General features: G+C 40.2%; 3 protein-coding genes across 4 annotated transcripts in view; all 3 read right to left on the bottom strand.

Moving 5' to 3' along the window:
* Positions 1-4315, bottom strand: part of ric1 (RIC1 homolog, RAB6A GEF complex partner 1) — a 28376-nt gene extending 24061 nt beyond the window's left edge. The window contains exons 1-2 of the mRNA XM_057359788.1: positions 3682-4315; positions 504-617 (exon numbers count right to left, since the gene is read on the bottom strand). Of these exons, the coding sequence (XP_057215771.1) occupies positions 504-617; positions 3682-3822 (255 nt within the window). The 5' untranslated portion in view covers positions 3823-4315. The remainder of the gene's footprint in view (positions 1-503; positions 618-3681) is intronic.
* A 1331-nt stretch (positions 4316-5646) lies between these two features.
* Positions 5647-7013, bottom strand: LOC130569959 (UPF0729 protein C18orf32 homolog). The gene is made up of 3 exons (XM_057359965.1): positions 6888-7013; positions 6282-6482; positions 5647-6074 (listed from the first exon to the last, which is right to left on the bottom strand). Exons 2-3 carry the CDS (start codon positions 6441-6443, stop codon positions 6000-6002), a joined length of 237 nt encoding a protein of 78 aa, XP_057215948.1. The 5' UTR covers positions 6444-6482; positions 6888-7013; the 3' UTR covers positions 5647-5999.
* Positions 7014-7731: 718 nt separating this feature from the next.
* scarb2b (scavenger receptor class B, member 2b) overlaps positions 7732-15649 on the bottom strand; it is a 12888-nt gene continuing 4970 nt past the window's right edge. Inside the window, exons 5-12 of one of the 2 annotated variants that reach the window (XM_057359958.1) lie at positions 15487-15606; positions 13236-13414; positions 11836-11954; positions 11668-11741; positions 11521-11572; positions 10523-10675; positions 9207-9337; positions 7732-9164 (exon numbers count right to left, since the gene is read on the bottom strand). In XM_057359958.1, the coding sequence (XP_057215941.1) occupies positions 9221-9337; positions 10523-10675; positions 11521-11572; positions 11668-11741; positions 11836-11954; positions 13236-13414; positions 15487-15606 (814 nt within the window). In that variant the 3' untranslated portion in view covers positions 7732-9164; positions 9207-9220. Of the gene's footprint in view, positions 9338-10522; positions 10676-11520; positions 11573-11667; positions 11742-11835; positions 11955-13235; positions 13415-15486; positions 15607-15649 lie in introns of both variants that reach the window. The other variant, XM_057359957.1, reaches the window with a different exon arrangement.

Raw genomic sequence — 15649 nt, 5'->3', positions numbered from 1 at the left:
GAGAGATCATGTTTGTTCTGACTCTATCATCATCTCTGCAGACTGCTCTGATGAAACACAAGCTGTCATTCTGCACCGTCGCTGTGACATCAGCGTGTGGAAACTCTGAGATCACATGACACTGCTGACCGGACCCTGCATCTCATCTACAGATAGAACTCTGTGATTGTCTATTCACGCCTGTCAATCACATTCATTCAGTCTGTACAGAGGAGCTGTCTGTGTGTCTGTCTGTCAATAAAACAGATGAACAGTTATTATACAGGCAAACAAAAGAGACAGACAGGAGATGTGTTCTCCAGCTGACAGCTATTCAACTACCCAATAACAACTGTCACAACCCACTCCCTCAGATCTCATAATAACGTCTGTGTTTCGTGACGGTCTTTGTGTCAGAAGTGTGTGTAGGATGAGTCGTCTCTCGCAGTTGTTTTTGGATGTTGTTTGTTTGTGTTGGGGTCAGATTGAACCATCACGACTCTATTTCAGATAAAGTGAATCTCACTCACCGATACGGCGATCATGGAGTCGTCCGGCTTCCATTCAGCCTGCTGATAAGAGCCGAACTGTTCAGCCGCCTTCCCAGATTCTATATAACTGACGATCAGCACGCTGGGCTACACACACAGAGAGAGAGAGAAGAGACATGTGAAGACATTCATCTGTCGAGTCATGATCTGAGGATTAGTTAGTAGCTGTGGCTTGAAGTGAGACGCTTGACCATAGACAAACACACACTCTACACTGGAGGTCAAGTAATGGTTTCATTTAAACAAACTGGAGCTAGAATCTACACCCACACATGTTGGGTTTCCATGTTTTATGAGGACATTCCATAGACACAATGGTATTTATACTGTACAAACTGTATATCATATTCCCTACCCCTAACCCTAACAATCACACACAACTGTCTGCTCTTTTACATTTTCACAAAAGTTCATTCTGTATGATTTATAAGCTCGTTTCCTCATGGGGACCAAAAAATGTCCCCACAAGGACAAGGGTTTTGGATATTGCCAATAACACACACAACACATAACACACACATTTATTTGAGGTCACAAACTTGTGCGCATTGTAAAGGGGTCACAAAAGGTCAGACAGGCTTGAAATTCCACACAGCCCCTAAAAGTTTCACAACACAAGTTCAAACAGCCCGTGAACACACAATCCCACAGTCAATGATCTGGATTGAGATCTGAGTTCAGGTGTGACTCTGCTTTCATACAACAGAAGTGAATCAGATAACATCTGTAACAACATACATGTGATATTTACATGAAACAAAGCAAAACACTATTTCTAAATTCACAATCTAAAAGTATTTGTGTGGCGTTATGGCACAGATTTACTGTTCTACTCTTCTTATTGGAATAAGGTCCTGCAGCAGTACCGCGGTACAGTGATGAGATCAGACGGTAAAATCACAGAACTCTTGATATGTGACGTGATCTGAGGATGTTCTCCTGCATTTTCTGTGCCGATTCAAAGAAATCCGTGAGATTTCATGTTTTATTTTAAATCGCATCATGTTTAATTCAGAACACAAATGCTTTAAAGGGAAATGTCAAGTTTGATCTAGGCATGCGTGGGCGGAATAGCGTGTTTTAACCCCACTCTAATCTCTGTAAACCGACCCAAAGGTATGAGCTGGAGAGTGCAGGAATCCATCAGGTTCTGTGCTATTTTTTGTATATACTTGATTTGTTGTTTGCTGATCTGCATTTAATTTATTTATATATATATATATTTACGTATGCGTGTTTAAGTTTCAAAATGAATGTAAAAAAAGAAAATGGTGCCATGCTTTCAAAACGTTTGGGAAGCACTGGTTTAACCTGACATACAGCAAGCACTCAGCTCTGTACAAGTTTACTGCTGTTCTGAATATTTTGTCTTGCTTAAAAATGAAATGTATTGTGTGTTCAACGGGAAAAGGCTGTTTTTTACCTAGACATTTTAAAAGAGTAACTGGAATACCATGAAACCGTGATAGTTTGGCTTAAGGGTATCATACCGTCAAAATCTCATACAGGCCCATGCCCAGTTTATCCATGAACAACTTTACACAAGGACAACATTTTCAAGCCATGTGTTGTGAGATGAGATGTGTTTCATGTATGGCCACACAGCTGCATGTACATGTATGCGCTCGCGTGACTCTAGACGTGTCCAGACATGAGACAGACGCTTTGATATGCATGTGTGTGTGTGCGAGACGGAGAGCGAGAGTTAGTTTTATAGTCTAGGAGAATTTCAGCAGGCCTGCTTCAGAGACACGACAGGAAGTGTGCGAGTCATTTCCTGTGTGAGAGGAAGTATAAAGAATCACCTGGAAGTATTTTACCAGACGGTGATTATAAACAAACACATCACAGGTTCATGAGCAGGAGTCTGTTCATCCTTTAATGCTGGCGTCCTTATTACATCTTATTACACGCCTCGACTTTATTCCCAGATAACAACCTCTCAAAACTAATAACACACGCTAACCCGGATGCAGCAAATCATTGTGACAGGATTTTTTTTGACAAATTAAATATAAATATGTCTTTTGATAACATATATGACATTATATTTACAAATGATTAAACTTAATTGCCTGTTCGTGACATTTGAACGTCGTTTCTTATCTTAAAACGGTCTGCATTCGGTAAAAATGAGCTAATAACATATTTCAAATTCACATTTCATGTCCAGTTGTTTTCTCATGTGGCGTGTAATAATCTGGATAATGTACAAGCAGCCGGCTGTTTGGTGAAATAATCCCCTTCAGTGAGACACAAGACCCTCCGCCTCACGTCCTGATCACACTGTCGGGGATTATTTCTGCCATAACAACCGGCTGCCTGGACATTAGCCCTCACATAACAGCTTCGTGTTTTCATGTGAACACCGTGACAGACACAACACGTCAAACGGACTCTGTGTGTCTGTGCATCAAAACATCTTTTCTTTATTCACTGAACGTTCATTTCTATTCATGTGAATTCAGATTGAGATTCATGACGGTCACATGATGCTTTAAGAACATCAGACACTCAAGAGTAAACGCAAGAGTGACGGTGAGGTGTGAAGTTCTACACGAGCATCACATATCACACAACCTGCAGTCACACAACACGCAACTACACACGACTCCATACAAACCACACACACTGTGAAGTGATAACGAAACAATCTCGCTGGGAACTGAGGGAATTTCTGCTGGTGGATGTTGTTTTGTGGTCAAAGATCAACATCCACATCTGACAGATGTCAATCATAAAGCCGAGATATGTGTACGGCTGATCCTGGGACAGTTTTATCCAACTGAATTTGAAGCTCACTAGCAATCGACCCTACTGAGACTCGGACCTGTGATGACCAGCACTTACTCTATAAGCGGTTTTCACTCAATAATCAACACTTCTGGGGTTCAAACCTCACCAGAAACTCGTGACAGAAGAGTTTTCTTAACTTTACACAACGCATCACATTAAATGTTCGAACCCACAGCCTTCGAGTTAGCTGCTCTGCTCTTTAACCACTAATCCACTGCACAGTGGCGGGTCTGGCGTTTCTCATCCCGTTGAACGCTAAAACGCTGATGTAGCGGTTCGAACCTTCAACCGTCGTGTTGCCGGCCGCGATCTTTAACAAGTAAAGTGAGATTTAAGCGCAGTGTTGTGGTCTTACCCTGCTGAACCAGATGCTGATCTGGGTGTCAGACAGCACGCACAGGTAGAAGCGTTGCGAGCTGGGCTCGATCAGGAAGGGCCGCTCGGCGCTGCGGAGGGGGCAGAGGAGCCTCCGCGGCCAACCGCTCAGAAAGTACATCACGCTCCGGATCCGAGCCAAATCACGGCGACACCGGGACGGACAGACTCCGTGCGACAGAACCCAAAATCGGGATCATATCAGCGGGATTCAGTGTCGGTTCGGATGAGCGGAGCCCAGATGCTTCTTTATTTACTGCTGGAAGCGAAAGTAAGTCTGAAAAAGCGTCGTCAGTGACGCACACAAGCACAACCGAACCTCAGCTCGGTGCGGCGGGTTTTCCGCGGATCTCAGTGCGTGACCGGGTCGCTGGACTTCGTGTTCTGACGGGAAGTTTTGGATCCCGATTTGTCCCGTGAATCCAGCACCGTCGCCATCTTTTTCTGTATTTATCCCCGATCCGCTCGAAGCTGCGCGGACACCGGCAGCGGCTGACACATGCACGCGCGGATGTGAGTGCGCCGCCTGCAGGGGACGCGCTGCGGCCCAACACGCGTCCAGCTCTCGGAAAAAGAAAACGGGTTCGATTTTATTTCCCTTTAATCACAGCACAAACATTCCAGTTCTGTCTATTTATATTTGATCCTTCGTTATATAGTCAGAACAAAATCTTTAAGAGATTATTTAGAAGGCTTTTTGAGATTTGGAGGCTATAAATTATTGCTGAATAATATTATATCTTCCTTATGCATGCATGTGCCAGGGACACATTTTAACATTGTGAAATGGTATATTTTATCATTTAAATGGCTGTGTAATTTATAGAAACGTCTCATTTATATGTTGTATAACTTTTGTATTACTTGTCTGTGTTGATGTAAAACAAAGGTTACTATTCTACTCTTGTGCGTTTTCTGCTCTCAAAAGCGCCTTCAGCGCTCTCGGTCTCTGTCGCGTTTTGCTTTCATGACGCGTCACAACATATTGACGTGATGACGTCTGTTCCGCTAAACGGCGATCAGCAGCCCTGCGGCGCCCCCTGCCGCCGAAACTAGTCACGTCACGAGCTTCATGACAGCAGTTACTTTATTTTTAACGCCATTTTCACCACGATCGTGAATCACATTTTTAAAAAATACATTAAAGAAATCATTTGAAAGAAAATATATTACATTCTAAACAAATAAATCACCGTTTTAGGTCAAACTGTAGACCAGAGAAAGATTATCACACAAAGTTATAACCTCTGCCGTCTAATATAAACCTTATATTCCAGGACCACAATACATTTTCCAAGAATATTCTAAATTGAATCTCCACAGCCATTTTAACACAATAATATATCGTGTGCAGCACGCCTCGTCTTCCAACAGGCCAAAAGGGCTCATGTGACGGCCCTCTTCATCTCACTCCACTGGCTACCGGTTGAAGCCAGTATCAGATTCAAGTCACTAATGCTTACCTACAGGACTATCACTGGATCTGCACCAGCATACTTTCACACCCTCCTACACCCCATCAAGATCCCTGCATTCAGCAAACCAGCGGCGTCTTGTGTTGCCTTCTCATAAGGGCAGTAAATGGCTTTCCTGCTCATTCTCATTCACAACTCCTCCTGGTGGAACATTCTTCCTAACTCGGTCCAGTCAACCACATCTCTCACAACATTCATAAAACGACTTCAAACCCATCTCTTCTGTGAATACTTGACAAATGAGAAAACACTAACCCTCTCTCTTACTCTCAACAGGTAGTGGTCTGGCTTTTGTTGAAACTAGTAACTTTGTATTAGCACCTATTGTATTATTGCTCCTGTATGACATATCGCTTATTGCTCCCTGAACTCTCTGTAAGTCGCTTTGGATAAAAGCGTCTGCTAAATGACTAAATGTACTGTTAAATGTGTTATTATAAAGATCCAGAAGTGGAATGTAAAGACAATCACACAGACCTCAAGGATAAAAGTATCACATTTTTATTTTCACATTAAGTTTTGCAACTTATACATAGTAATTCTGCTGTAAATCTGCGGTAGAAGATTCAAACTAGTCTATAACTAAAACACGATCAGGGAATTATGAAAACAAAATCTATATATTAATATCTTAACATTTTAATGCACTTCATGTCAAGTGATGTTTGTTTTAAATAGAATCAGTTTGTGTGTGTGAATGTGTATCTTACTGATCTGTGTAACAGCTGCAATTTACTGAAAATTACAAAAAAGAAAGCCTAATCAAAAGCTGATATCTGCAAAGATGAATAAAATTCAGGAGACGGTTAAGCCATGATGCCTGTCAGTCGGCTTTTTTATCGGCCACTGTCTTCGGTCCGTTGGCTGTGGAGCCGTTCGCTGTTCCATTGCATTCAGCCTGAGAACAAGAAAAAAAGAACTATCAACCTGAGACCATCTATGTAGTTACAGGTTCAAATCCGGTCAATGTCAGTATTTTACAAACATCTGCTTCTGACAATCTGACAATTTCTCTTTCCCCAAAACAGACCAAATGTAGATTGCACAATAAAGAATATTTTCAAGAATGAATTCTTGAAAATGTCTTCAGAATTTCTTCACTCACTGTTTTGTGTTTATCTGTGGTATTAGCTGCTGTCTGATCCACCGCTGCGTTGTTCCAGAAGCGTCTGATGATGGGACTGATGATGGGATAGATGTAGGGCTCCAGGAAGCGCTTGTACACCCACAGCAGGACAGGAATCACAATACAGGGAATGCAAACCATCTCTCAATCTGAACACCACACCAAACCACAGCGAAACTCCTGAAACAATCGACGTGATCACATATTTGATAACATGTCGTGTAATAAAAGGTTTGACCGTCAGTCAGGCAGATCAGTCTGTGTTGTCTGCCTACTGTTGTATCCATTAGCAGCCAGAAGTTAAAGTTTTACTAAAGTTATAACTAATATAACGTATTTTTCCTAAACTATTACACGTCAGTTATCTTTAATTTGCTGCATCACGGTGTATTTTTCATAATCAAATCTTTGTTAGCTAGCTTCATGCTAGCTGCTGTCATCCTGTGTATTCTCATAAATTACGTTTATAAACAACGACACACACTTATTTCATACCTACTGATTATCTATAATAGGAGTGCACGGTGTGTGTGTGTGTACAGTCGAAATACAAGTTAGAACGGTGTAAATGTGTGTTAAACTCACCTCGCGTTTCCTGAGCTGTCAACAGTGTGTAAAATATTGCGCAGTCAGACCGATCCGAGATTGACAGCCAAATATCGCGAGAACGATCCCAAAGCGCAGCGGCGCCGCCATATTGGAAAGGGAAAGACTGGAATAAACACATGTAGCAATGTAGTTTCATGGTTTATGATACGTGGAAAACCTAAACTTATTTACTTATTGTCAGAAAATATGTTTAAGGAATTACGCAATCTAACGCTTGTCAGGTTTTAAAATGTTCACGGTTTACCGTGAACCGTCATTATGCAGGGTTTATAGCGCTGCTTTTTCTTGTAGAATTATTTTGGCAGTTGACAAAATAGCTCATGGTGCATTGCTGCCACCAACTGGACAAGAGTTTAAAACCTAAAATCCTTTCGTTTAGATCTGTTGTTGTGGGTGTTTTAAGAAAGTCAATGTCCTGTTTCATGGTTCCATATTCAGGATACAGAATCATTTAAGGCTCTGTGGCTCATGAGACAAGACAATGTTGTGCCATTTTCCGTTGACCTCTTTTAGTACACACGTTTTTGGACTCTGTAAAGTTGCTCACCCTTTACTTCTTTCCCCATAATTCTTGCAGATTTGTATTTGTGATTCTTCCTTTAACCTTTGCAGTAATAGATGAATGTCAGTTTGAAGATTTGCAGTTGCTTTACCCACAAGAACCATCTCATTATGTCCATGCATGTTTAGTAACCTAAAAAAGAGTTCATAAACTACACACGCACTCAGTTTGCCTCTTCACCCTGTTGGGGGCATCAACTCACTTGTTATGAGTTAAGAACACATGAACCAAAATACCAAAACAAAACCACAAAAAGTATGTCTTTACGAAAGTGTTTTTATTGCATTTTCTTATAAATCCACAGGAAAACAAGTTTCATTTATATACAAAACTGTACAATTATTTGTGCAGTCTCAATATATCTAGAAATATAGAAATCTAACAGCCGGATAGATTCGGTTAAATGCTGTCTGAAATGAAAGGCCACTTATAGAGGTTTAGATTTTATAAGGCAAAACTGAAAACCTGAAATGTTGCAGACGCAAAACTCACATTACATTCACACTGTAGCACATGATTCACATACAGATTGTGTGTTTGATCTCAGGCTCAGATGTGTCAAATCCCTGTTATAACTTTGTGAACACTACAGTAGAGTATGTTTTGACATTAATGTGTAAGTAAATCAAACTCAATGATGTCACCAGCATCTGTGAAAGCGTGTTTGGATTGAACATGTGTTTGGCACATCAGGAAAACAAGATAAACATCAAAAAAGTCACTGAAACAAAAATCAGTGACGATCAGAGAAACAGTGTTAAGTGTGTAGCTACACAATTCAATAATATATTGTGTAATTGAATGCAATATGATAATACACCTTCATATATGTATGTGGCACTGTTGTGAGGTTATGATGTGACTTCATTAATTATTATGATTCTTAATCAAAGCATCTAGTGAAAAGCAAAACCTTGATCTGCTCCTTACACATACACCGAAAATATACAGATTAAAATGTGAAAACAATGGTTTTTAATATTTCAGGAAATATTCTGAAATATCACTTCAGTAACAATAAAAGAATTGCAGTCTTGTTGTAATCCTGTCTAATAATACTTTCAGATCATTTCACAGCAAATAAAAACAAAGGAATAAAAGAGCATTTAAAAAGAATAGTTCTGAAATGTCTGAGGAGGAACATTATCATCAGAGTCAAAATAATTGTCTAAAGACTAAATTCAGTTATATTTTCCTACAGGACAAACTATATTTGAACAAGTCAACAAATCCCAAATAACTACTAACTTGAGTATTGCGGATGTTGTTTGTATAGTAAAACATTCAGTCGGAGCTGCTTCAGTCACACACGGCTCTTCAGTACAGATTCAATACTGTCTGTCTGTGCTTTCGTTTTATTCTCAATGAACGTAGAATCTAAGTTAAACTTTGAAAAACTAAATGATCTGTCAACTTCATCCCGGCAGCATTCGTGTCTCATGAAGTGATTCTGAACTATTGAGATGTTCATCACCTGACACACACATTCATGAATCTCTTCAGTCATTCGTGTTCAGATGATGAATGAATGAATGAATGAATGTTCTGTGCTTTACAGCAGTGTGCTTCAATGCTGAAAACATCTCTTACAGAGACGCGGGACTCTGATGAAAACTACTCATGATCACACACACACACATTTACACACGCACACGCACACACACAACATGTCCACACACACACACACACACACACACACACACACACACACACACACACACACACACACACACGCACACGGTCTGGTTTAAGACTTCTGTAGATCCACCGGTGTCAATCCGATGTAAGTTCCGTTCTTCTCCTCCGGGTCGTCTGGTTTGCCACTCACAGGTGTGTACGACGTGTTATTCTTTACAGATGAGGACTAAACAAAAAGAATAAAAACAGATGATGAGACAAGAAATAATATCACAGTGTCACAGTCGTGAAAACATCACACTCAATGAGGCTTTTCTGTCAGATCTGAATGCAAATACTGTAAATGTTTACATAAGGTCAGAGCAGATGAAATCAAAGCGTGAGTTACATCTGTTTCATACAGACGCTGATACAGTAACTGAGCAGCACACACACAGTATATGTGCTAAAACACACATGTGTGATGAGCAATAACCACACGTGAACTATGTGAGGCGGACTCAGATGAACAGTGAGAATGTAAAATGACAGGAGTACCGCGGTGAAATGAATTACACCAGATCATTTACAAACAGAAGATTCAATTCAATTCAATTCAATTTTATTTATATAGCGCTTTTCACAATGTGCATTGTTCCAAAGCAGCTTTACAGGAGCAAATAAGAAAAACACAGAAAGGTAAAACACAGCACAGTGCATGGTGTTTATAGACCAAACAAGATCATACTAATAAATAATATCTAATAAATAAATGAATAAATAAATAAATGCAGTCTCCCGGTGAGCAAGCCAACACTGCACTGCTCTGCTCATGAAGATGAAGATGAATCGTCTAAATCATAATCTAAAGTTCTCAATTCTAGTTAAGACAAGTTAGAGCAGTTTGGTTATTTTGGTGATCAGGTTAATAAAGGATCAGCATCGGTGTGTTATTGCTATTCATTACAGTCATGTGACTGTGACACAGCATCAATTACACACATGTACAAAACTAATAAACATATCATCTCACACAAATGAATCTGTGTTTCTTTCTCAAGACCTTCACCGCTGGTGACATGAGGCTCTATAGCTTTTTCAGATACATGATCATATTTACTAAAACATGTTCAACATGCTCTTTACTTTTAAGTCAAATAAAATAGCATAACATGTGTGATCTAAAGTTTTGAGCTGAATGATTGACAGTTTGTCGAGGAGTACAGTTTATATGAATGTCTTTCCGAAACTAACTTTGAATTCACACATTGTGTTTCTGAGACAGAGTTCTGTTTCACGCGAGAACACAGAGATCTTCACAGAACCTTTGAGACACGTGAGTCTTAAATGTCACGGCTTTCTGCTGAATCAGAGCGTTCGGTGGGAAAATGCAGCAAATGATTGTCACGGATAGCTGAACTTTGACACGTACCTCATTCTGTCTGAATTGCACGAGGAGGAGGATGGTGACGAAGAGCAGAATGACTCCCAGGGCCACCAGAATGAGAGGCAAATAAGAGACCAGTTTCACGATCAACAGGAGCTTCTGAATCCTGGCGGCCGACACGTCATCGATCAGCACGGACTGCAGATTTAACAACACATGAGAAACATTTCACTCAAACTACATACATACTGTAAACACGTGTATTACACATACAGATCAAATACTGATTCACTGGGAAAAAATATAAATTAAAACATTTCTAGTACACATATGAAAACATTCTTTGATCAAGATTTACCTGAGAAACAAATTCATTTGTCTTCTGGAAAAAAACTGTTTTTGCTTAGAACAGGTCAAAATATTTGCCAATGGGTGAAAATGCACTTAATTCAAGAGGGAAAAACAAGTTTCGTTTCCTTACCGCATTGGCAGATAGTTTTGCTGAATCACAAACTAAGCTAATTTTGGAAGGTACATTTTTTAAGAACCAAAATAACATATGATAAAACACAAGTTTCGTTTTGCTAAAAACAAATTTGTGAAGAAAATAGTCTTGTTTTCAATATGAAATCAAATAATTGATTACCTCATTGACAGATTTTTTTCTTGTTTTAAGCAATAATTCTATTTCTTTTTTCAGAAAACAAAGACTCAATATCTTTATTTTGCTTCTCAAGTTTAAGGAGAAGTTGCCCCCATTCACTTTTAATAGTGAATGAGGGGGCAAATATTAAAGTCCTTTAATGTATTTAAATATTTTTTTCTAAAAAAGGACAAAAATTCACAGAACATATTAATTTGAACCGTATCCATGATTATTCTTGGGAGAGTGTTTACTGTCATATATTTCTAACAGAAGACAAACAGAATGTGGTGTTTAAGAATGTGAAGCGTGTAAATGAAGTGACGATGGACAGGTGACTGGCTGTGATGTCACTGCAGTGGGCGGAGTTTACTCCATACAGTTACGGTACGACTCTCACCTCGTTCATAAACGCGACAGGAAAGATGGTGTTGTTTAGATTCCTGGTTAAACTGAGAACAAACAACAACACGGCGACCTTTAACACAATAACAACACACACACGACTGTTTATCAGCGTTATATCAGAGAGGAAAACATTACTGACGGAAAGCCGGATATTCTCTCCAGACGAACGTTGATCTGAGCTCTCTTCATTGCACGCACCGGCGCACCCATCGTCTGAAGACAAACACGAGGAAAGCGATTAAAGATGAAGTCATCGATCAAATAAAGTCCAGAAGATAAGAGAATGTGTGTTGGGTTCTGTGCGTACAGGGTTCAGGTCCAGAAAGGTCTGATGAAGCTCATGAACCGGAGAAATGCCGTCTATGGCGTCTGCGTATTTCTTATCACCCAGGTGAAAGTGAGCGAAGGACACGACCACAGGAGCTCCTGCAATCAACAAACAAGCATCAGCATCTTCTGAATCCTCTGACGTCATGAACTTCATCAAACATCTATACTACAGTAAACATTACTGTCATGTCAAAGAGTTTTCATTTTCAGTAGCATTTTAATGTTTTATATTGCATTACATCTATGAGAACTGAAGCTTTAGATGCACTACTGTCACAATTCAATAAATCCTAATGCTCATAAAAAAAGGAATTGCACGCTTCCATACTTTCATACTATCTCTCTAGTATGCAGTGTGTACAGTGAGGTCGGACATCCTGGAAGATTTTGTAAATCTCTCTAAACCTAAGCACACTGGGAAATCCCACAACGCATTTCACAAAACATGGAGGCCTCTTATGCTGTGTTGCTTCAATTAAACGGTTATTTCTGATACAGGTCACGACAACAGCGTAGTACATCAAAGGAAATCTCTCGCAACATTCAGAAAACTACCGTGAACACTTGACGGGTAAATGATGACATCTAAAAAAAACTAACCCTCTCTCTCTCAACAGGATTTGTTCTGGGTTTGTGAAATCTTGTTGGTATAAGCACTTACTGTGTTATTGACTCAATATGACAAATTGCTTTATTGTTTCTAAGTCCTTTTGGATAAAAGCATCTGCTACACGCCTACATGTAATGTATATGCAAAGTTGAGTGTCCACAACTGAGTACACTAGTGTTCCATTGTGAACACAACCAACCCTTCACACACACACACTGTGTGCTATAATAGTGGTCACAGATGTTGGTGGTGTGTTTTGTCTTTTCTAAAAGCATAAATCCTCCTGTCATTGTTTGAACAATGGCATCTTTACTACGAGCCCGGTGAGATATCACGAGATCTCATCCTGTCACCATAATGAAGGAAGGAAACATTCTAGACATCTGTGACCTTCACGAGGAGGAGGAACGCCACTGAGTAACTCTGTAATGTTTCTGGGACAGAGGTGAGAGTTTTCCAGCACTCGTGCGTGCATGCGTGTGCTGAACAGAGCGCATGACATGAAGAAGTCATTTCACACACCTGTTCACACAAGTGTGACTCTTCGTAACATGAGCGCAGTGTTTAATAAAACTGTGAAAGGACGAATAAATGCAGTAATGCAGCGTGTGCAAGAGAAATAAATCTGATATTCTGTATATTATTATATGTCGTTTTTTCCTGGAACACTGTTAAGACTCTCACACACGCACACATTCCATGTGAATATTTGATTCACGTGTGAGATGACATCGAGCGCGTCAGAGATACAGGAGATCTTCAAGCACCTTTACGACAGGTAGAGACGTCCACCACACCATCATCCATACATTTGCCGGGCGTCATGCAGAATCCTTCATTTTCTGGGTTGTTTTTTCCGCTGGCCAGAGCGGCGCGGGGTGGCGTGAAGCGATACGCCGGGATTCCTTTCACCTCCACCTCCTTCTCAAAGCGCATGTGAATGGACCTGCGGAAACAACCGCAACACCTCAAGATTATCACAAACGTCTGCTGTACAACAACACGATATCACATCAAGAAAACTGCATTCTTATTCTGATGTAAAACAACAGAAGAATTGATGGTGGATCTGGGTCGATATGACGGGTTTGAGCGTGACCTCTGACCTCACAGCACTTCAGTGAAGCATCTGGAGAAGTCTGAAGGGTTTGCGATGCTCAGGAAAGCTTTAACCCAGAGGAATCGTTTCACATCAGAGAAATGAGTTTACCGGACACAACCCAGCTGACTGAATGATCGAATGATGTAGAAAGGTTACACATGTTGTTCTGATGGACGCCTTTCCTCAAAAATTCGGCTGAGGAGTCGACGGGAAACAGCAAGGACACGTCCGTCTGCCGGCACAATAACACCACAGCCCGCTTCTCACGAGCAACTGGGTTAAAAGTGATTTGAAAACATTCCAGTTTGAGTCCACGCACGCAAGCCTTGTGTGTGTCAGCGCTCCTTCACGCCGTGATCCATGGATTCTTTCCACACAGAACAAAGATGGGTGGTGTGCATTTCAGGTCAAAGACCCCGACCAAAATAAAGACCAGGAGAGAGACGGGGGGGGGGGCAGGTGACGGGACGACGAGGAAGACGCCTGAATTTATGAGCTTTTAAAATAACAGCCTGCGTCACATCATGTCATATATCAATAACACACAGACATTATAAACTCAACAAAATGAATAAAAGAGGAAAACGTTTAGCTACACACACGCACACACTGATGACGGCAGGAAGGGAGGATGAGACCTTTGCTCTAATATCTGGAAGATTTCTTAGAATTGGTGGAGAGGTTAAAAAACAGCACCAAGTTTCAGAAACACAGCTTCTTCTTTTCTAACAATAACTTCTTTTTTTCTTATTAAAAGTCAACTCCTGACATTTCTCATCATTAAAATCATTGCACTTAAAATATCTTGAACTGCGTATCAGTCAACAGTGATGTAAAATCTCTACGTATGCATTTTTGCGTACAACTGATCCTGAATGAACTTAAAACTATATTTTTATTGTTGGTGACACAATTTTTACTCTAACTGCTTCAGGAACAATTATTTCTCAAATCCAGAAATCAAGTAGAGAAGGGAAAAATCAACTTCAGAAATCTTCAAAAGAAAAAAACCTTCAATTTCAATAAGAATGTGAAAGTAAAGCAATGCTGTCTTGTTCAGAGGTTCAAGCTCTTAAACATCAGATCAGATCAGATCAGATCGCAGATCTCAGTTCAATCTCAACATCACGCAGCGCTCATCAACACATTATTCTGCTTTAGTGCTGCTCTCAGGAAACATCAGAGATCAGTCCGAATACACAGATGATTATATATGATGACACAAGAGCTCCAGCAGTCACGTGACCTATTCTGTCTACACCACCATACTGGCAGGCAGTGGAATGAACGGTTTCAACTTTAATTCAGAAGACAGAGACCTGTGCATAGCAAAACTTCATAGATTCAACATAACAGATCCCTATAATGCCCCGGGGTTCTTTTAACGTGTATCAATACAGAAACTGACACATTTCCTGCAGGATTTTTTAAAAATAATGATGTGCACGGATAAATAATGTGTAATACATACTTTACCACTCTGTAAAACAATTAGAATGATCGTTTTAATTTCATGCCGACTTTAACATTTTAAAGTTAAAGTCACAAATTAATATGAATATAAATTAAACATAAAATAAATTGTTCTATTACTATCCATTAGCCAAACCGATAACCAAACACGGACTGAAAGTTCAGTTCGATCCGATGAAACAGTCTATATATCCAAGTGATGCGTGTGACCTTCGCTTGAGAGTAAATGACTTTAACACGTGTGTGTTCTGTTACATCACAGTCTATTCTGAAGGTCCGGATGATGTGTGACTCAAAGCCCTCCACCCAAAACAAAACTGTGTGTCCTGCCAACACCATCCCTCAAACACAACAATAAACAATGTCTGGAGACAGCACACATCCCCATGACAACACATGACCTAACAGCACAGAGGTTTGTGGTGCTATAATGATGAGGTCACCTGCAGAGGTCGGCCGTGAAGACGTTCAGACGCTCGCTTTTCTCCAGAAATGGATGAAAGGCGCTTCCGTCTGAGCCATTGATCATGTTACTCTGATTGGTTTTCCAGAACGACAACATCCTGAAACACATGTGACGATTATACAGCATTATACCATTATACA

This window comes from Triplophysa rosa, linkage group LG19 (genome assembly GCF_024868665.1).
Source record: "Triplophysa rosa linkage group LG19, Trosa_1v2, whole genome shotgun sequence".
NCBI lineage: Eukaryota > Metazoa > Chordata > Actinopteri > Cypriniformes > Nemacheilidae > Triplophysa > Triplophysa rosa.
This window is presented reverse-complemented; position numbering and strand designations above follow the sequence as displayed.